At 37.9% G+C, this 23379-nt stretch overlaps 1 protein-coding gene across 5 annotated transcripts in view; it reads right to left on the minus strand.

Moving 5' to 3' along the window:
* The window catches only part of LOC100564704 (transducin-like enhancer protein 1), an 89217-nt gene that overhangs the window by 30286 nt on the left and 35552 nt on the right, over positions 1-23379 (minus strand). For 4 of the 5 annotated variants that reach the window (XM_003216470.3, XM_008103267.2, XM_008103265.2 and 1 more), the window contains exons 7-8: positions 16945-17149; positions 16130-16146 (exon numbers count right to left, since the gene is read on the minus strand). The exons of the other annotated variant lie outside the window; for it this stretch is intronic. In XM_003216470.3, the coding sequence (XP_003216518.1) occupies positions 16130-16146; positions 16945-17149 (222 nt within the window). The remainder of the gene's footprint in view (positions 1-16129; positions 16147-16944; positions 17150-23379) is intronic. 5 annotated transcript variants of the gene reach the window in all.

The raw sequence follows: 23379 nt of genomic DNA on the forward strand, positions 1-23379 counted from the left end.
GAGAGGCGGGTAAGAAATAAAATTATTATTACTATTATTATTAGTCTACAAGGTGTTACTGACGATCAATACTTTGGGTTTCATTTTGAAATAAATAAGGTACCACCACATAATATGGCACATTTTAAACTATGTTGCTTTTTGTTATCAATGTGATCCTCTCTCCGGTGAATTCATTCAGATGTCTTGTCTTGTCAGATCCTTTGAAATTGCCCCTAAGCATCTATCAGTACTGGAAACATAGTTGTTTTCCTTCCCCGGAAGCTCTGCCTCTTGATTTGAAAGCCTCAATATTCATTTCCCTCTCTTTGTCTTCAATTCTTCTGTACCCCAGGATTGCCATAAATATAATTCAGCCACATTATGTCTGATATATTATGCTGTAAACATCTTGTTAGTCTGCATCTTAAAGTCTGCTCGGATTTTCAGGGTTTTTTTTACTAATTTTGTTGACTTATGTTCCTAGCAGTTATTTGGGGCTGATAAATCATATTTTTTGCATAGATTTCAGTGTATCCTGGCAGCCATTTTATTATGGCATTTCTTATTTCCAGGCTGTACATTCCTACTGCACAAGCTGATTCATTGGTCATACACACACACACACACACACACACACACACACACACAGTTTCTATTGTTTGTATTTCCTTGGTGTCATTCGTTTGAAGTGCATCTTCTTAAGGAATAAATACAGGTCCTTCGGTTTCTTCTTTCCGTATCCAGTCCTGTAACCATTTACAGGTGTTCCCCTTTTCATCTTTCTTTTCTTCTTTGTTTGTTTGTTTTCAACATGCTGATCATGTAGTGGTCTGTTTTGCCAGAGTTCAAGGTGATTTCTCACATTCTTTATTTCTTCAGTATTCAATATATTTTATATGTACAAATATCAACATTTTTCTTTGCTTTCTCTGATGTATTGACACTCAAGGATCTTTTCTTTTCTTCAAATAGTTTATAGAAACTTGTAGAAACTCACAGCCACCAATATTACATGATATAGTTCATTAATATCACTTTGAGAATGTAAAGCATGGTTGCTCACATAATTTTCCAGATCTTTCTATCTAGTGTATCTCTGTTCAATCACCAGCACTATATCAAGTAATCGGCATGACCCAGGATTTTATGGCCCGAATAATAATTTGTAGTATATTATTTTGATTTTAGAACGTTGTGTATTTAGTTGTTCTTGTATACTTTGTACTAGTGATTTGTTCCCCTTTCTTATGTAGACCCTCCGCTTGTAGTTTCCATTATAAGTGAGGAGTTTAATTACATTGCATCCATAATGTCAATCTTAAAAACAATCTAAGAAGCAATAAGGAACACCATGTAGACCAGTGTTTCCTAAACTTTGGCCAAACTGGCTAGAACTTCTGGGAACTGAAGTTCTAAATAACTAGAGAACCAAAGGCTGGGAACCACAGCTATAAACAAGGCTGACCTAGATGGACAGCTGATACATCTTTGTGAAAGGAAGTTTCCTCTGGCCCTAAGTGGTTTCAGGGTTGCCTTGGATGATTAAAAACCAGGATTCTTTAAAGAAATATAGTATGATGACCCTATCATCTATCTCTATACTCCATATACTCCTTGGATGATCAGTGGATGTCTGGGGGTGTATCACAAGATTGTACTCACACCTCAGTTTGACAGCTCTGATTTAACTTTGTTTAACTTATACATTCTAACCACACTTGTTTGGACTGGAATACACTCTAAATATAGAATTCATTTAAATCTGAAGTGCACCCTTATGTTTATTTCTGTATGACAGCTGGTGTTGTAATGAAATACATCTAAGACAAGACAACAACTTTCCACCCAGTGCTTAAAATCATCCAAAATTATAGGTTTCTAGACATTTCCATGAAGTGTAGGTTCCTCTGCCTATGAAAGGCACTGGACAATCAACAATTTTAATGGTGACATGCTCTCAAAACTCTGCATTTTAAATAATTTTGAATTGCTGTGTTAAAGACGAAGAACTAAATCCATGTATGAGAGCCAATTAGAGTAGATATGGTGACTCAATAGGATTGCATGTGTTAACCTACAACTCCCCTTATTCAGTGGATTTAATCTAGTTGGGACTAATGACTGGATGTAGCCAAGGAATGTTATGAAGGTGGCCTTTTCATTTTGTGAGGTTTAGATTGGTAAGATTTTTCATTACAAGCGGGTAATTTAAAAGACAGAAGTGCAATACTTCTGCATTCTAAAATGTTTTCACAAAGAGAAGACTCTTTCACCGAGAAACCTAAAAGATCAAGAACATTAAATACACATAATGCTTAGGCAACACTGCCCAATTTTAGCTTTTGATGTTAGGTATTTGGCTATGCCAGTATCAAGGACATACAGCACATTGTGAAACTGATCAGAAAGTGGGATCATTTTCTGATGTTTAACAAAGCCAAATATGCCAGAATAGTATGTGAGAGGCAGACCAGACATCAACTTACACAGTAGTTATTTGCATACATCTTGAATATAATGGAGGGTGAGACCTAACAAAAGGGAAAACAAAGCAAAAATACATGCAATTTTGAAATGCCCACTAGAGATATTTGATCATGAAGAAAGCAAGAGTATTCACAGAAACCCTTATCCTTATCTTGTAGGCAGACAGGCAAAGATCTTTAGAGGCACTCAAGTTCCTAGTGGCTTGCAACACAATGAAGTGAGTAATGACAGCAAACAAAAGCAAAACTGAGAAACAACTCTTCCTGCTTCTAATGCTGCTACAAAACTCCATCTGTGCACAGTATATAGGTCCAGAGTGCCAGTGTTGTGTAGTGGTTTGGGGGCTGGACTAGAATTCTGGAGACCAGGGTTTTGAATACCCACTTGGCCATGGGAAAGTCACACTCTCTCAGCCTCAGAGTAAAGCTCTGCAGTTTTGTTAATTCCTACCCCTGAAATATAGCCTACATCATCTGGCATTTGTTGGCAGTCTCTTATTCAAATATTAATCAGGGGTGACCCTACTTACCCTCCAAGATTTGATGGGATCTGGTGCCCTTAGGGTATTGAAGCCAACTAACTACAGATGTGTGTGTGTGTATAAAATGACATTTTAAAAGAGTGTGTGTATGTGTGTGTATGTGTGTGTGTGTGTGTGTGTGTGTATATATATATATATATATATATATATACACACACACACACACACACACACACATATATACATACACATACATACATACACACATACACACACACACACATGAGGGATATCCAGAAAGTAGATTACGTTTTGGAATTAAAAATGAACAAAGTATAGGAGAAAACATTTACTATATGCAGCTGAAAGCCAGACCCAAATACCACTTCTCAACATAGTCTCCATTGAAATCTAGGCACTTATCATAGCAATAAATGACCTTGGAAACCCTTTCCCCACCAAACCAGGCAGGCATCCCTTCCAGCAGCTGCTCATGTGCTTGCAAGGAAGGTTATGGCAACCTTTTTTTGGGACAGCAAAGGTGTGCTTATTGCAAAACCTTAGAAGAGCGATCCAGGACGAGTGTGGGGGAAAGCTGAGAGCATGCACATGCGCAGCTGCGAGGATGCCCGCCTGGTTGAGGACGCAAGCCAAGCCGCAAAGTTTGGTGGGGAAAGGGTTTCCAAGGTCATTTATTGTTATGATAAGTGCCTAGATTTCAATGGCGACTATGTTGAGAAGTGGTATTTGGGTATGGCTTTCAACTGCATATAGTAAATGTTTTCTCCTATACTTTGTTCATTTTTAATTCCAAAACGTAATCTACTTTCTGGATAGCCCTTGTATATATACACACACACGTACATACACTTTTTAATGTCATTTTAAATGTTTTGTCTATTAAGAATGCATACTATCCAAAAAGGTGGAAAGCTTGATTTCCAGTTTGCAACTGAATGAAATGCTTTACTTTGACCAAAATAATATTTTCATTGAATTTCACAGTTTTAATTAATCTGATTTTATGCTTGTAAAATTATCTTTTTTCTTATGATAAGAGAAACAAATTACCAGATTGTTTTAATTTCAACCCGATACATTAACTGAAGATAATCTTCACTTTTCAAAGCATCCTGTTTTTAGAACCCAATTTATCAAGGATTAAAAATATGACGCCTAAATTATTTATGCAGACTGGCCTAAGTGATAAAACTCACCTCGTCACTTTGTATTCAAAGATTCCCTTCTGCCATTTTGGAAGGTGGGTTATTCAACTGACTTTCTTCCTGCTTACTTGGCCGAACGGGAACTCCCATAGTTCAAATAGGTATAGCATTATTTACTGATTTATATATTACTAGCTTTGCCCAGCCACGCGTTGCTGTGGCTTATGGGAATAATTTGTTGGCCAGGTCGAATAGCAGTGAATAGCCTTGCAGCCTTAAAGCCTGGCCATTTTCTGGAGTAGCTGGAATAGCACCCTCAATTAAAGAGCCGCTTTAAAGCCTGGCTACTTCCTTAGCAGGGAAATCCTTGTTTGGTCAGCTTGAATTGCACTGAATAGTCTTGCAGCTTAAAACCCTGGCCGCTTTTTACATAGGGCATCCTTTCTAGGCCTGGTTGTATGGGACGGAGTAGCCTCGTGGCTTCAGAACTTGGGGGTTTTCTATCTAGGGGAAATCTTGGTTGGCCAGGTTGAATAGCACTGAATAGACTTGCTGCTTGGAAGCCTGGCCGCTTTCTACCTTGCGGAATCCTTCGTTGGCCAGTTTGAATAGCAATTAATAGTCTCAGTGTGGCAGGTATGAATGCTGCAATTAGCCACCTTGATTAGCATTTAATGGCCTTGCCGCTTCAAAGCCTGTTTGCTTCCTGCCTGGGAGAATCCTTTGTTGGAAAGTGTTAGCTGGCCCTGATTGTTTCCTTTCTGGAATTCCCAATTTCCCTGCTTTCAGAGTGTCGCTCTTTATTTACTGTCCTGGTTTTAGAGATTATATTGTTCTGTATTATTATACCACAGTAAACCTGTCATATTACGACAGAATCTCACATCCAACATTCTGGATTATTCAACGCAGTCGGCCTTTTAGTAGTCAATGTTTTTTGTAGTCAATGTTTTCAATGCATTGTGATGTTTGGTGCTAAATTCGTAAATACAGTAATTACTACATAGCATTACTGTGCATGGAACTACTTCTGTCAAATTTGTTGTATAACATGATGTTTTGGTGCTTAATTTGTATAATGATTACCTAATTTGATGTTTAATCGGCTTTTCCTGAATCCCTTCTTATCCAACATTTTCACTTATCCAACGTTCTGCCGGCCTGTTTATGTTGGATAAGTGAGACTCTACTGTATACAGATAATCTTATATTATCTGCATAGAACTGGATTATATGAGGCCCCTTCTTCACAGCTGTATAAAATGCACACTGAAGTGGATTATATGGCAGTGTGGACTCAAGTGCAAAGCAGATAACGTAAGATTATAAATGGGTTATAAAGCTGTGTGGAAGAGGCCTAAGTGAGGTCTAACTCTGCCTGTCCCCTGGGCTGAGTGGGTTGCTAGGAGACCAAGTGGGCAGAGTTTAGCCTTGTAACTGGCAGCAATTGGATAAAAACAATTATTCCTCTCCCTCTAATTAGGACTTTATTTTTCTTTTCTTTTTGTTGTATCAACCTAGAGGCATGGATGATGGGTTGTGTTGTCAAATTTCGAGGTTGGGGGGCCTGTAGTTTTGTCGGTCGCGGGGATTCCATCACTCTTATATATATATATATATATATATATATATAGATATAGATATAGATATAGATATAGATATAGATATAGATATAGATAGATAGATAGATAGATATAACTGTGTGGAAGGGCGTTGAGTCTACACTGCCATATAATCCAGTTCAAATAAAATAATCTGTATTTTATAGGCAGTGTGGAAGAGGCCTGGTTGAAGAGGCCCTGGGTGCCATTAAATGGCTGAGTGGTTTGCTAGGAGACAAAGTGGGCAGAGCTTAGCCTTCTAACTGGCAGCAATGGGGAAAAAACAATTATTCCTCTCTCTCTCATTAGGACTTTATTTTTCTTGTTTTTTTATGTCTAAACACATTCCGGATGGCCATGTCTTTTGTGGCCAAGTTTTGTGGGTTTTGGTTGTTTAGTTTTGTTGTTTACCTTAAAGCAGAAACTAACAGAACATTTTTATATAAAGAGATTTTTAGTAATAATATGTTTGTTACCTCTCGGTCCAGCAGATTTCCCTAGATGATGCACAGCAGGTATATTTTTTAAAAATTTTAACGCAGTGTTTAAAAAACGTTTTGGGAACCCAAATATACTTTGAAAAATAGGTTAAAACTAATAGGCATTCCCCTCTACCACTAATGGCCATTCACAAAATTTGATAGATATTTAAACAATACACATACAACACAACACATTATTTAGAGCAACTAGTTAAAAATACATAGATTTCTGTATGTTGCTGTATTTCACTTAATCTTTTAAGATCTTTTGTTCTGTGCCTTGAAGTCATTTCTGACTAATGACAAGCCTAAGGGGTTTTCTTGGCAAGTTTTGTTCAGAGGGAGTTATCTTTTCTTTTAGAATTTGACTTACCCAAGGTCCATGGTTGAGCAGACATTTGAATCCTGTTCTCCAGAGTTGCAGTCCAATGCTTAAATCCCTATACTACACTGGCTCTCTTACAATCACTTGCAAATTATTTCTTCATTATTTAATGTTATTTCATTGTCTATGCCCTGCCCTGAGATTTTTAGATACATAATGAGATTAATAATAATGAACTCAACTGCTGTATTTACTTATTCCTATACCAGTGCCAGTCTTCAATTTGTCATTATCCCCAAGAACTTTGCACCATAATTTCAAGCCAAAACATATCCTGTGTGACAAACTCTATTTCTCATTATCAGTTATTATACTTTACAGCTTCTTCCTCTGTCTTAACATGTTACACACAACATGAGCTGAAATACCATTTATTAGGCACTTGCACCAGGAATAAGAAATATTCAGAAAAGACAAAGAGTAGATTAAATGTTTCATAAACTATCAGTGAAAAAGAGATGTCTTTGTAAAGTTCTGTGCTTGTTATTATTGTCAAAAAAGCTGAGGGAGATCACTATTTCTTATTAGGCCAGTCAGATAGCTGGGTAAAGTCTAAAATTTGTTTTTCAAGAGGGAATGTGTGTGTACGTGCCTTCAAGACACCTGATGTCTTACAGTGATAAGTTTCATATGATTTTCTTTGGCTACTTGGAGGAAATAAGATTATGTTCAGTGTCACAAGTAGCTACCTTATAAAGAGTCTTCACCCACACGATTAGATTAAGTGATAGGCTTAAGAATTCTTATCCTGTTCTAAGACACATTAGCCTAAATTCAATCACCAATCCCCACTAGAGTAGGCTCATTGAATTATTGAAATTTACATAAATGTTAGCTTACCAAGTATTCATTGATTCAATGGGTCTACTTTATTTATGACTAGGTTTCATTTCAGTTTAATGTTATCAAACTCTTTTGTTTCCTCACAGAATTAGGACTAAATGTATGACAACTCTCTAGGTACTATAATTGTCACATGCTTTTTTGGAATATATATTCTTATTGGAAAGATTTAAGGATATCTATGGTACCTGCGACAACAAAAATGTTTCTTTTTCCATGGGGCTCCTACTCGCAATTTCCATTTCTATTTATATTCCACATTTTCCACCAAAGAATGACATTCAGTGCCTGAATGAGGGTCATGAGATTAAATGCGGACTCTTTATCTTTAATCATTAACAGACCTAGGGATGCAGTGGGGAGGGGAAAAGAAGTTTCCAGTTCTGTTACTATAGCTGGAAGCAGAGCAAAAATGTCAACTTCAAGGTTTAGGATTTAAAGGCATGTTAGTCTGTAATATCTGGTAACACCTTTGAAACTGTGAGAACAAAGTTGGTAGCAATGGTAGGCAACCACTGCATTTTACAGAGTAATCCCAGGGATGTCTACTGGAAGGAATTACATATACTAGTCGAGGAATTTCCCTTGGAAGTGGAGAATCAAATCCAAATGTATACACCCCAAAAGTTTCGACAGGGCATATTCCATCTATTACCCAAAATACATGAACTGAGCAACTCTGAATGGCCCATAATCTCAAGCACTGGAAAACTCACAGTTGGTACCTTTGAAGATATGAGTAATAGCCTTACATGATATGCCATCAGAACTCACAACTATGTGAAGAACAATACTGATTTCCTGCAGAGATTAGAGTCCACAATCTTCCAGGGAACACCATTTTAGGGCCCTTCCAGACAGGCCCTATATCCCAACATCAGATCCTAGGCTATACGGCCTGTCTGGAAGGGCCCTAAGATGGTGTTCCCTGGAAGATTTGCTGCTTTAAACTGGATTATATGAGTCCGCACTGCCAGATAATCTGGGATAAACAGAAAACCTGGGATCAGATCCTGGGATATAAGGTCTGTCTGGAAGGGCCCTTAGTCACTATGGGTATGGAATCCCTATACACCAACATTCCACACAAGAATGAACTACAGGCAGTCAGAAACACCACTGCAGATGGGACCATAGCACATTTAGCCACGAAAGCATTTTGTTCTTTACTTTTATTAATAATATATAGCTGCAAGTTAATGATATCGCTATAGTCACACATATGGCACCACAATATGCCAATGTCTTCATGGCTGACTTTAGAACCGTTCCTTAACTCAGGAAGGCAATCTTCTACCTTTGGTACATTGAAGATATCCATAATTTTGACTCATGGAGAAGACTCAAGGTGTTTCACCAGAATTTCAACAACTTCCATCCAGTCTCATGGGGATCCTCTCAACCAGTTTATCACATCTCCTTTCTGGTTTCCAGCCAGCGAAACACTACATTCCAATGTTATCTCCATCACTGATATGGTTATCCACTCATATTGTCTCTAGGCAACATCTTTCCTCCTGCCTTTGCTCTGCAATGACCATAATTAAAACTGAACTTGCCACCTTATCACCATACCCATACATTTTGCATTTCTTTGACCATTCACACAAAACCTTCCTATAAAGGTTTGTCCCTAGGCACCTATCTGATTAAGTAGAACTAGTCGATGAAAGATTATGCTACAAATTCTGTTCTCTAAGTTTCTATGGTGCTACACAGCTTCAGTGCTGTGAGTCAGGAGATGAGCTGTAGCCTTCTCTGCACCTCCTTTGCCTTCCACCAGGCATGCACTGCCACAACGGAAAGGTAGGATTTGGGGATGGGGAAAGAGACAGGGCATTGTTCTGCCTGATGGAACTTTACAGTACTACTTTCCTGATCCAGGATCAGTTAATAATTAAATATGCAAGTGCCCCATCCCATGTTCAGCATTGCAACCTTAAACCAATTAAAATCTGTTTGTGGCTACAGACAGAAAACAGAGAAGGGGCTAGCATACCTTTGCATGATAAGGGTTTCCACAGCCTGGGTGGCCATCTCAATATCTCAATATTATTCCTACAAAACATTCCTCTGAGGATGCTGGGAGCAACAGAAGAGCTAATTCTAAAAATATTAAAAGGCAGTCATGCTTGTAGGGGAAGCTGCAGTTTCTCAAATACCCTGACTCCATGTTGTATAGGTCTTTTAAAATCTACAAGGGCTCACGCAACATAACCAATTCATTCCAATAAATGTTAAAGCCATACCTGTTATATAACTGTCAACATTAATTGCTTGTTTAACTGATAATCTGAAATATTCACAAGTATTTCCACCAAGGAACAAGAGGGAAACGCTTGACATTTAACAGTGTATACAATTTGTCATTCTCATAACATGTAATTCTAGATAACATGCTATTCGAAAAGTGTTGCTGCATTTGCAACACTGGGTATTAAAGAACATATGAAGTAGCCCTGCAATATATGAACAGTCTGTTACAACTTGAATTTCAACTGTGTGCTGTTCATATAGCATAAAAATTATTGTTGTTGCATTTTGAGTCTTGAACCCTGCAGGGCTACAAGTGATCTATTGGAAACTATGCACTAGAGAACTCATGTGCTAAGGTGCTGTGGCAACAGCATGAGGGAAAAACATTATCTTGATGAACAACTCTGATCACCTGTTGTGGATTGTCTCCTGCCAGTTTTTAAACAGTATTGATTGTTGATGTTATCTTTACCCCATCCTGGATGTAACAGTATGGCATTTCTTCTTCTTCAGTGCTAGGCTGAACACACACTATATATCAGCTGTTCTACTGAAAGGAGTGGCAAACTCTGATCCTACCGTAGATCAAACCTTCAAGAGCAGTGGTTCTCAACATGTAGGTCCCCAGATGTTTTGGCCTTCAACTCCCAGAAATCCTAACAGCTGGTAAACTGGCTGGGATTTCTGGGAGTTGTAGAATAAAAAAACTTGGGGACCTACAGGTTGAGAACCACTGTTCAAGAGGGTTACACTGCCAATCTCCTCCAATGTTCCATGTTTCTCAAGATCACATAATAATAATAATAACTTTATTTTTATACCCCGCCCCATCTCCCCAAAGGGACCAGGGGCGGCTTACATGGGGCCAGGCCCGATAAAACAAACAAAACAGTAACAAAGCAATAAAACAATTATCCCAGTAAAAAACATCAACATCAATAAAAACAATCATTAAAATCAACAAGCACATAGAATCTTAGTTCTGAAGAAAAGAGATATTCAGGATATTTCCTAGTCTACTTATACCAAATATTGTTCTGAATGTTTCTTTTTTTGAGAAACCAATAGCTAGCTTGTAAGTTGCAAAGGCTTCTGACTGATGGTCATTTATTTATTCAGAAAATATCTCCCCTACTTTTCCCCTCAAAAAAAGTTGTTCAAGGTGATTTACATGTTATATCATAAAAATATTTAAAAGCTAAAAGGAGCATATAGTATTTCACATTTCCTTTTTTAAAAGTTTATTGATAGTTGTGTTGTTTAATCACATTAAAAGAATGGTCTTATATCAACACAACTATATATACACATTGCATGTGCAAATAACATGGATATTTCTCAAAGCTCTTAACACATGAATGTTTAGTTCATACACATTGCACAACATATTCATTGTGAGTATGAGGCAGATTTTATAATCAGACTGGGATCCCTTGTTATGTGAGGGAGAAGGGGAGAGGCAGTGTCTACATTTGTCTGAGGCAGTGTCTATAATTTTCCTACTAGATTATGGAATTCACAGTCTGAAAAAGAAGATGCAACTTCTTTTTCAGCCAGTGCACTTTATAAAAATGTCTTGATGTGGGGCAAAGTGTGGCCTTCTGGCAGAATTCAATACAAGGGAAGGAAAAGTTGACCAAAAGGCACTGATTCTAGGGTTATATATCTGAGCAGAAATGTCAGCTCTAACGTTATGTATGAGATAAGCGTTTTTCTTCTCTGTCAGGATATAGGAATGTTGTGTCCTAGATCACACACAGAGATTGTAGGATTTACCTTGGGTTTACAGGACTCCTTTTTCCAAATGATGATGAAACCTATCTGAGTCAGCAGTTTCACCATCTTTACAAAATCCACCTATGCTTTCCCTAGGAAGTATATGATGATACAATGATCATCATCTTGGCAAAAATCCCCGATTCTATTTTATTTAACATACGCTGAGAAATTTCCTATGATTTATTTTCATTGTATACACATAGACATCCCAGTGTCTATGCATGCCATGTATTTAAGGGCAATAAGGTCTGCATAATAATAAAAATAAAACTTTATTTCTACCCTGTCACCATCTCCCAAAAGAGACTTGGGACTCATATGGAGAGATGGAGCAAACCTGGTAGACTTTGGCCTCTTCTACACTGCAATATAATCGAGATTATTAAAGCACATTATCTGCTTTGAACTGGATTATATGAGTCTACACTCATTTGTTCAAAACAAATAATCTGGATTTTATATGGCAGTGTAGAAGAGGCCTTAGTTAAATGCCCCTCTAATCACTGCTCTCTTCTCTCAGAGGAACAAAAAACACAATATCCCACACAAGATTTTTGTGGAGGCTATTATCAGGCCCCTTCCACACTGTCCATATATCCCAGGATCTGATCCCAGGTTATCTACTTTGAACTAGATTATATGAATCTCCACTGCCATATAATCTGGGGTAATCAGATAATCTGAGATCAGATACCAGGAAATAGGGCAGTGTAGAAGGGGCCTAAGTTCTCTCACAGCTTATTTATCACATGAGACTATAACAGTTGGTAAATGGTCTCCTCTATCCTGCTTGATACAGGCGGTATTACAAGACTCCACTGTGTTTTTTTTATTAAACCCTATGTGTTAAACTCAAAATTAGAGATCACCCTTAACATTCAGCTCCCACTACAGAGACAGGTGCGTCAGCCTCTTCCTAATGGGCCCAGTGTGTGTGGAAAGGTACAAGTCAGTCTTTCATATTACTTGTTGGACTTGCAGCGACATTAGTTGCTATTAAGTTGACTATTTGATGCCCTCTTGTGAATTTTTCTCCATATGCAGCTACTTCCTGTGGAGAAATAATTTACAAATCAAAATATGTTCTCTCTATGGAAATGTTTTTGCTAGTTTTATTAGTACCTCATTGGCAGGCCTCATAAATTGATGAGGTCTAGATAGGACAGCCCAGTTTTACAAGATCAGAACTAGTGTAGCACTGGCTAGCATGTTCTTTGACATAGCAAAGGATGAAAGCCTAACTGAACCAAAAGTTAGCATGCATTATACATAGGCAAAAATAAGGGATTTCGAAAAGGGCTAAACTTTTTATCCCTCTGAATTTGATATAGAATAGCATCCCATCTTGGCATACCTCAAAGGGGAAACTCCAGAGGGGGCAGCTGTGCAGGGAGGGGATCCAATTTTCACCCGCACAGCCTCTTGATGAATTGGGGGGCGAGTCCATTTATATGCTTCCAACACACCAAAAATAATGTCACATTGTCTGTATTGAAGGTGTGTATTAGGTTTTTTTTACTGAAAGCTGTCTCAAGAGTGACATGAAAAAATTAGTTAACATGGAACTCAAATAAACCTACTGACTTGGATTAAATCTCTTATGGCATATAACATTAACTCTTTTCTTCAAAGGATAGGCAGTCCCCAAGTTACAAACATCTGACTTACATATGACTCCTAGTTAAGAACAGAGGTGAGTCAACTAGAAGTGAGAGAAATCTACCCCTATGAAGGGAAATTCACTCCTGGAAGATTTATCATGGGAAAAATGTGTCTCCACTGAAGCTTTCTCACCAATCCTTGTTTCCACAAGAAGCCATATTTTTAAAAATCCAAATATCACAGGGACAGAAAGTGAGGTAAACTTCTTCTGAACAGGGACACAGACAGAAAAACACCATAGGGGTGTTAACCCTTCCCTATACTAGATAGATATATGGCTGGAGCTACACTTAAAATGTATCTGTTACAACTTACATACCAATTTAACTTAAGAACAAATCTGCAGAATCTATCTTGTTTGTAACTTCGGGACTGCATGTATTAGGTACATTTCTGAACATTCTTTAAATTACTTGAGCTTAGCTGTTTATTTGTTTGTTTATTTTTGCTTATGTGTGTAGTGCAGGTATTGTTTTGTTCACTGGCATTTTTAATAGTAACTTAGCCAAATATGTGTCCATTCTATTATAGATTTTCTGTCAACCTATGGCAATCCCATGAATTTGATAGGGTTTTCTTAAGCAAGAAATACTCAGATGTGGTTTTGCCAGCTCGTTCCTCTGAAATACAGCCTACAGCACCTGGTATTCACTGGTGGTCTTCCATCCAACCACATTCTAAAATGTCAAGGTTTAACATATTCAGTATATTGGGCAGAATCCAAGAGGTGCTCTTCCATAAGAATGTATTTTCAAATCATGGAAGTTGTTTTACACTTAAACTAAAAGCCAAAGATAGTATTCTGATTTCGCAATCATCCAGGAAGCTGGGAAGTTCTAGATTATGTGTTGAGCAGAACATAGGACTGGATGATATTCGGGGCAGAGCTGTGCTTCTATTTCTTGCTCCTATTACCACCTCAGTCAGGAATCAAGTTTCACCATTCAGACAACGCCATGCATTGAGAAGAAACATGTCACTCACAGAAGAACAGACTGGAAACAATGAACAGCTGGCACCTTGATCAATATGGCTTTGTTCCTCCATTGCCTTTCCCAACTCTGGAACTCCCTGCCTAGGGAAGCCAAAATCCCCTGCTGTCCTTCCGGTGGCAGGCTAAAACCATTGTATTCAGGCAGATGTTTAAAGAAGAGTGTTTGTAAGACCAAGACAGGAAGTGCTGTGTTTCATGTAATTTAATAAATTTTTGTAGCTCTTAGTGTTAGACATTTTAGGTCTCCTTTGGTGGAGAAAAAGTGGGGCATAAATATGTTGTTGTTGAAGTGAAGAGGCTTCACTCACTGCTTTGAGGAGCTGGCTTTGAAGAAAAGACAACAAAGATGTGGCTCAGATCCATCTGGCTCTTTAGGAAGCAGATAAGCCTCAGCATTGGGACTTAGCTGACTTTGCTCCTTGTCCACTTTGCTAATATAGGAAAAGAGAGGGGAGCGGCCTAACTGAACTGTGGCTTGAGGTGGTGAATCAGTCCCTGTTCCATTGTTCTTTACTGAGGGACTTTAGGGAAGAAAAGTTCAATGAACTGGCCTAAGAGAACAGAAGTGCTTTACAGGACAGAGATTCCCATCATAGTACCATGCTCTCTACCAGTGTCAGTTTATTATACTGACAAGCAAACAAATAGAAAAAAGCACCATGAAAGCCAGAGATCTACAATACTTTTAAATTTATAGCACATGTCACTTTTAACCAAATAACCTTATATAAACTAGCTGGTTTCTTTTTAAAGGGCATGACTGTACTAAATTATCTGCAACAGGTCAACATGAGCAATCTGTAATGTAGACTTGGATTCCAAATGTGGCTTTTTGTGAACCGAACAGTTTATGATCTGGCTTTGGATTCAGAAGAGAGAAAGAGAAGACATAGGTTTGGGCAATACCGCCTTTTTTGTGGAGGCACAAGGGGCTGCAAGAAAATAAGAAAATCAGCAAAAATTGCCTCTTACTTTCATCTAAGATCTCTGCCTAGTGGTGGAGGAGCAGAGTGAACCAAAACTGACATTCACATCCTCTCCTCTTCTTGCTAGAGTCTGAAGCCTCTAAAAATGCCCTTGCCCTTTGAATGGGGTGGGTTGAAGAAGCAGCCCCACTTTCTGTGAGCTGTAAATGGCCTTGAAATCCCAAGGGAAGTTTAAAGTTATTGAATTGCATTTGTAGAGAACGCTGGAAACTTTTCACACTTCAAACAGTTACATTTGCTCTCTTGGGTAATTTTGTCTCCCCCCAAAATTAACTAAACTGTATTTCTGCATTTTCAACTGCAACACTAGGAATTATATGAAGCATCCAAAAAAATCAAATTAGAAGCACTATATACAACACTATTTAATATTATGATAGTGACTAGACTATCGCAACAAAACTATTGCCTCAAAAGCACAAGGCAAAGACATATTGTGATTTCTGACATCAATGAACAGTTTTGCCTCATGACTACTAAGCACTACAAACAGGTGACTACACCAGAATATATAGTAACGTTTTAGAAGTGTTTTTAATGGAACATTTCGATTATGATAGCCCAAACATAATAAGAGATTTTTTTAAAACATAGTTTTTGTCTTTAATAATGCATTTGAGTATTAAAAAATTGATTGCAGATTAGATAGGAAACATCTATCACAGTAATCACATACTTAAGGCAAGTATATGTGAAGATTTAAGAAATCTAACCTCCAATAACTAAAATATAAGAGTGTCTATTTTTTGCTTTTAATAAACTCACCTGTTTTTAAAGTACATAGATATAATTTAGATTAGTTTACAGGGAATTTATTATAGTAACGAAAAATGATGTTCAAGATATATATAATTTTTAATCCTTCCATGAAAGCACTGCTGTGCTGAAAGAAGAGGCATCATGCCCATTATCTAAACTAGGGGTGATACAGCATGGAAGCCTACTGGGAAGGAAATAAAACTATCTGGGCTATCAACTACTTAGTAATTGAAAATGTTAACATTAGCAGGAATATTGGTACTTACTGTGCCCGGATCTCTGTCTGTTCCCGTAGTAACCAAGAAATGCACAGACATGCCCGTTCAGACACAGAGGCAAGAACAGAAATAAAAAAGGGGGGAAAATTAGAACACAAGCCGCGAACAGTTTTAAAATGGCTTTTATTTATATAAGTCATTGCACATTCCTAATACAGTGATTTCCTGAAAATTACATTTTTTGTAAACATGATTTACAGTTTTAACCATACACAAAGCCTAGTTCTTTCCATGACAGAATAAATTACTTTTTTTCTTCGAAAATTATTCAAGTGCAATTTTGTCCAATATTTAAATGTTTCCCAAACAAACCTACAAAACAGATGCAATGCTTGAAACCTTTCATTTCAACACATTCACCTAAAAATTTGACTCTGTCCACTGCTCACCCACTCCCTTTGCATTAAAGATTATTTTGTTTAATAATAATAATAACAATAACAATAAAAAGGGGAAACATATGAAATAATACCCACTTATTCTGTCTCAACAACTTTCCACAATATTGTGCAGGCCACTGAGGTTACAACTAAGCATTGGTTTTAGATGTCAAAATGCCCTGCACTTCACAAAAACAGGAGATCCTTAATGATCTCCAAGCTCAAATGCTGAAAACCTTCAAGCTGAATTTTTTGTTTTAGCGATCTTATAAACGTAGAACTATTGGTTTAATGTTTGGCAATCAGTTTGTTCTTCGCTTTCATTCTACACAGCTCTCACTTTCATTTAGATTCCCACAATTTGCAGCAACGTGCAAGTATTCATTTGACAAGGCTTCTAATCAGGCTTCCCATGCCTCTCACCTCTGTGGTGGTCTGCATCGTGGTGCTTCTTGTCATCTTTTATTGCCAAGTGAGACTGCCCACCCAGAGCACTTGAGAGGGCAAGAAGGCCAGCACTGCTCCCAAGTGGAGGGATTCCTGGAGGCTGAAGTCCTGACGGGTGTGGGGTTAGAGGCACTGGAGGTCCATGGCCATGTGAGAGGTGCTGAGCTTGCAACTGTTGCTGCTGTTATTTATGGAGGCATTTCCAGGTAGAAGCAGCCCACGCAGTAGGGAGTTTTGAAGATAGGAAAAAAAAGGAGGAGGACTGGTTAGCCAAGTGAACTCAATACTACTTCCTGTTTTAAAGCCTACCCCCCACTCCAGCCTGCTCCAGCTAATCACCCCATACTAGAATTCACAACTGCTTGAATATTTCCTCAGATATTGATCCTCTTTTGTATTACAGGACTAAGCCATGTAATTTAATCTACAGCCCGACTAACAGGAGATTTGTGCCGTCTAGACTCGTAAAGACATCTGGCACCTCTCCAAATCCACCTCTATATTAACAGAATTAGTGTATATGCAAAGACTGCTGGCCCATATCCCCCTCCCTCCCCTCCCCCAAAAAGCTTATTTTCACAACTGCTTTGAATAAAGATAGAAACAATGGGTTGGAAGGTTATGTCTAAAATAAGGGACTGCAGCAATTTCCAGTAGGAATATTTGTCATGTTCAACAGTCAGCTGTAAGCCCTTACCTTACAACTTTATTTTGGGACCTAACATTTATAAATGTTCCCAAATCCCTTACTTTCTTAATGTATATCCCCCATGAGTACTGCCAGAAACTGGACAGATGGCAGATTTGATGGAAACTTCACCTTGTTTATTGTTACCCAAAATATATATTTGAGATTCAGTTCACAATGGCTACCTTTGTAGGGCATGAAAAGCCTAAATTCTAAAGACTGATTATTAAATGAGATAGAATGCCAGTGCATGCTGCCCAATTGTTCCCATTTGGATACTCTTACAAGTAGAAATGGCACACAAGACAAGCCAAAATCTAAAAACGTTCTTGCTTTATAACTGTCTGAGCAAGGAGAGACAAGCTAGAACTCCTGATTCACAGGTCACAACAAATCATCTACTTTAAGTACAAAACCAAGGTAACTACGCATTCACAATATACCAGAACTGTCGTATTATGCTTCTTATGCTATGTGAAAGCATTTTTTCAGACCTTAGAGATTATATAAATGATAAGACACATTTAAGCATAACCCAACCCAATTGAAAATGAAATGAATGTGAGCAGAGGGTTGGAACAACAACTGTGACTGAGTACAAACATAAGGACAATGTGAGACACTTAAACTACACTGAAGTTTCAATCTTTTACATATTTATTCAGCCGTTCTGAGTTTCATGAGATATACTCCCAAGGAAATACTGTATGACACTGATATCTAATGGTCACCCAAAAGGCTCATCCAATTGTCTCTTTTTCTTATCCCCAAATTTGACCAAATTTCTTATGTTTCTAAGGAAGACTTTCTACTTTCATGACTTCAACCAAGCTGCAACTCTCAAGAGTGATTAGAACAAGGTGCTGTGTTAAATACAGCTTGATTCACACCATTTCAGTTAACACATCTGTTACAGATGAGCATGTTGTTTAACTTATTTATTTAAAAGGAATAGAACTGTCTGTTTTATTGTTTCAACAGGAAGATGCTTTTTAAAGGAAACAAAAATTTGGGGAGACTAAAAGGAAAATTTAAATTTCTTTCCCCTGCAGATACTTAAGACTAAGCAACCTTACTTTTCAGGTTCAAATTGGCCACCTGTTATCAACATAATTCTGGAAACTAGTCATTTGGACAGTCAGTGAAATCTAGTACATGGCAACTTGGAGAGATCTGAATTTAAAACCTTTCTCAGTCACAATCTCATTAGGTAGCTTTGATCAAGTCATGAACTCAACTGCATTTCCTATAATTAAAAAATTAACTCAATCCACAAAATTATTATGAAGACAAAAGGTATAAGGGATTTCCTATTTACAGTACATTTTTGTGTGAGCAAAAATCCTACTTGCATTGTATGAGCTTTCTAACAGACGCAGCACACTACATATTTAGAAGTACCTCTTTTGTATTATTTATTTATATGATAGTCTATAGGATTGTATCACTTGTATCCTCAGAGAATGTGGAGACAAGGAGACAGAGACAAGTAGGTCAGCTGCAGATAACTGAGAGTGGGCAGGTGGCAAAGAGTCCATCTGGGGGAGCCTACTGTAAGAAAAGAAAAAAAAAACATTCTTTTCTATTGGTCCAGGGATTCAAAAAGGTCAGAAGCAGTGCTACAGTAGGGAACTGACAGTGGACAGGGGCAGCCGTCCCTTGAGGCTGTGCTGCCACTTTCTCCTCTCAATGGAATGGATCCAAGGAGCCTTGTGCACAGCCTCAAACTTTTATCCCCAACTTGTGCATGGGTCATATCAAAATCCTTAATTTTGGCCCCAAAATGTATATAAAAGGTCCATGTATACATAAGTATACACAGCAATTAAAACAAATTGGAGTGTGGAATGTTCCAACTTTAATCTTGGGAAGTTTCTAACAGCAAATTGTCTACATGACAGAATGGGGGATGAGCTGCAAAAGTGTATGACCAGTTTGTGTGGGTATATTGCGGAAAACGTGACTGCAGAACCACTCAGCAATCACACATTCCATCGCCTGTACATTTCAGCCATGTGAGTAGGAACTCACATGTGTGTGTGTGTGTGGTCATCAAACTCCTTCATGCATGGAAACTTCCTGATTAGGCTAGGCCCATCTTGCCTGGAGGACCTCTGTTAACATCTGTACCCACACTGAGTCCAAAGCAGAGGTGGAAGACTGCAAGTTTGGCCCCTCTGATTATTAGCAACAGGGTCAGATCTACCCCAAAGAACAGGACAACCCTCCCCATGCTCAACCATTTTTTCAACAATTAGAGGTCATTGGCCACTGACTATCTCTCACTCCTAAAAATTACTGGCAGTCTTCATAACATCACCTTTTCCTTCTTTTCATTCACAATTCAACTACATGTCTATAATTAATACCTAAGTATCTTTATTGCTGATTACTTGTTGATGCTTTTCAGTAAGACATGAAATTCTTGGCAAAGCACTCAGTATCTACATGCTTTTCCAATTACCTCCTTGTGCGAGCTGGTGCCAACAATTAGCTGACACAAGACTGGGAGACCCTCTAGAATTAATTTCAGTCTATTGTACTGTATTCCTTTTTTTTTTAGAAAAGAAAGGCCATTACCTGTAAATAAAAGTGCTTTCCACTCAAAGATAGATTACTTGGATCCCGACTTCAGTGTTTCATGTGAATATACTTTCAGTATCTTCAAGAGAAAAAAGAAGCCCTGTCTACTTATCACACACCCCCTTCATGGAACACTTGATACTGCAGAAAACTTTTAATTAAGTTTCTTGCTTCATCCACACGAGAAAACTGTTACCAGCTTCAAAACAATGCCATGGATCAAAAACTATGGTTTAAAATTGTGACCTATTATGAAGGTGGTTGACTGTAGTTTTGTTTTGCTTTTGTTTTTTCGTGTCAGGAGCGACTTGAAAAACTGCAAGTCGCTTCTGGAATGAGAGAATTGGCAGTCTACAAGGACGTTGCCCAGGGGACACCCGGATGTTTTTGATGTTTTTTACCAATCCTTGTGGGAGGCTTCTCTCATGTCCCCGCAAGGAGCTGGAGCTGATAGAGGGAGCTTATCCGTGCTCTCCCCAGGTGGGATTCGAACCTAGCAGCCTTCAGGTCAGCAACCCAACCTTCAAGTCACAAGGCTTTAACCCACTACTCCACTGGATTAAATAAGAGGTTAATTACAGATGTCCTAACTCATCAACTGTGCCAACACTTTGGTCAAAAAAATAACGCACAAAGGCAAAAGTTTAATTTCCACTGACAAAATTTTTATCATTCAAACCAGTGCAGAATGTTCTTATTATATTAGTCATTTGTTTATTCATAGTATGCTCCTTTTCATAAGATAATTAAGTATGTTCATTAAGAGTTACAATGTTACCTTTAAAAAAAATCCAACTTTCAACCCACAGAAAATAACTGAAAGACCACATTTTTAATACACAAAATAAAATATGTACTACGTGTTCTTAATTTCTGTTGCAAATGTAAAAGTCTATATGGGAGTCTACATACAAATAGCTGTCCAACAGATATTTGCAGCAAAAGCTTTTTGTAAAGTTTTCTTTGCAGAAATAGTGACTTGAGCCCTCGGTCTCTTTGAATTATAGTGTAAATCACATTTGAATCTTGGGTCAAAATATTTAGGCATAAATTATACAACATTTAAGCAATTCAGAAAACTAAAATTACAGTATTTTAAATGTTCATCATCACATACAGATGAGATAGCCTTCTTATCCATAATTAGTACACAAGGTCAGAGTCAGATGTTCATATTCTATCCTAATTATGAGATTAATGAGCTTTTAGCATAAGAAAGATGAGTAATCTCGAAGTCTTCTGACTGACAAATATGTATGTTTTATACAAACTAAGAAACTATGTCCAATAGCTTCAGAACAAGAGTCTGTCTAAAGCAGTGGTTCCCAACCTTTGGTCTTCCAAGTGTTCTGGACTTCAACCCCCAGAAATCCCAGCCAGCTTACCAACTGTTAGGAATTGTGGGACACCTGGAGGACCAAAGGTTGGGAACCACTGTCGTGGCTAAATGTTCTGGGAGTTATATGCCAAAAGTATCTTTAAGCCTGGAGTTGCTTATCCTGCCTAAATTCACTTGCTAACAGGGTAGCTCTGTTGAATCAACGGGAGTTTATACACATTTTGACTTAATGTTCAGACAGTAATTCAGCGATTTGAATTCTAGTTGGGACTACCAACCAGATTTACTATCAACAGCATTAATTGTAATTACTGCCATACAAAAATTATCATAAGCAGTAATACAGACTGTAACATATGTTCACCACAAATGAAGAGATGGATTACAAGAATCTCCTGTCTTACATAAAAAAATCCTTGGGTCACACTGCCATTAAAAGAAGGGAGGTATCATGGCTGTGGCTCAAAAACTAGAGGGAAAGAATAAGGTACAGCTTTCAGATGACAATGAAAAATGTCTATTACAGGTTCAGCTCTGTGCAGCTTCTAAACAAAACTATGATTCTGGGGAATTAAAATATTCCATCCTGCTGCCTGCACAGTAAATATATATATATATATATATGATGAGCATCCCTTATCCAAACCAGAAATGTTCTAGATTTTTAAATTTTTATTTTATTTGCAGTTTGAAATACTTCATTTGCATTTATTTATGAATTTATTTAAGACACTTCTACCCCGCCTTTCTCAAACCCTGAAGGGGACTCACAACGGCTCTACACATAGGCAACTATTTGATGCCTTTAAAAACAGTGTACAATAAAATAAACATTTTAAATGGAATTATAAAGTACAATTAAAACAATTAAAAACATTCTAAACAATAACATCACAATTAATCATGTGATCCAAAAATGTAGTCTGGGCTGTTCTAATAGTCATTGCACATCATTCTGTATCTATTTGTTGCACCAGTTCTCCAAAGGCTTATTCAAAAAGCCGTGTTTTCACTTTCTTACAAAAAGTCAGGTGGGAGAGGGCTGATCTAATCTCCCTGAGGAGAGAATTCCACAGCTAAGGCGCCACCTCTGAGAAGGCCCTGTCTCTCGTTCCTGCCATTTGCGCCTGCAAAGGAGGTGGGACAGAGAGCAGGGCCTTCCCAGAAGATCTTAGATGATTCATAGAGGGAGAAACGTTGAGACAGGTAAGCTGGGCCAGAACCATTTAGGCTCTTTATGTAGATAAAGAGATAACTTGGAGATGGGACCCAAATCTAAACATGAAAATCATTTGGGCTTCATATAGATATTATACATATAGTCTGAAGGTACCATAATTATATAAAATACTAGCTGTGCCCAGCCACGCGTTGCTGTGGCTTAGTCTGGTGGTGTTGGTCAGTCTACATTAGGTTGTATTTATGCTATGACATCCAACCTTCTTTATACTCACATTAGTAGTAGTATTTGAAGTCTGTTACCTTCTTCAATTTTTGTGTTGATTGATAATTGCTTGAGATCCCTGTTGTCTTTGGTTTGTTGTTAATCACGATGTCTGATTCTGCAGAGTGTAGTTTATATTTTTATTGTGGTACAATAGTCTTTTTTTTGTTTTGCCTGTGTAGGTGTTTATTCTTATTGTTGTTGTTGTAGTGGTCATGAAGGTTGGATAAGTTAGATGCTACTGTATTGTTTTTTTGGAGGCCCAGAGTAGCACTGACTGGCCTCTCAGCCTCAGTGCCTGGCTGCTTCTTGCCTGTGATGAGGTTGATTCTTATTTTTGTTGTTGTCATTGTTATT

This window comes from Anolis carolinensis, chromosome 2 (genome assembly GCF_035594765.1).
Source record: "Anolis carolinensis isolate JA03-04 chromosome 2, rAnoCar3.1.pri, whole genome shotgun sequence".
NCBI classification, from domain to species: domain Eukaryota; kingdom Metazoa; phylum Chordata; class Lepidosauria; order Squamata; family Dactyloidae; genus Anolis; species Anolis carolinensis.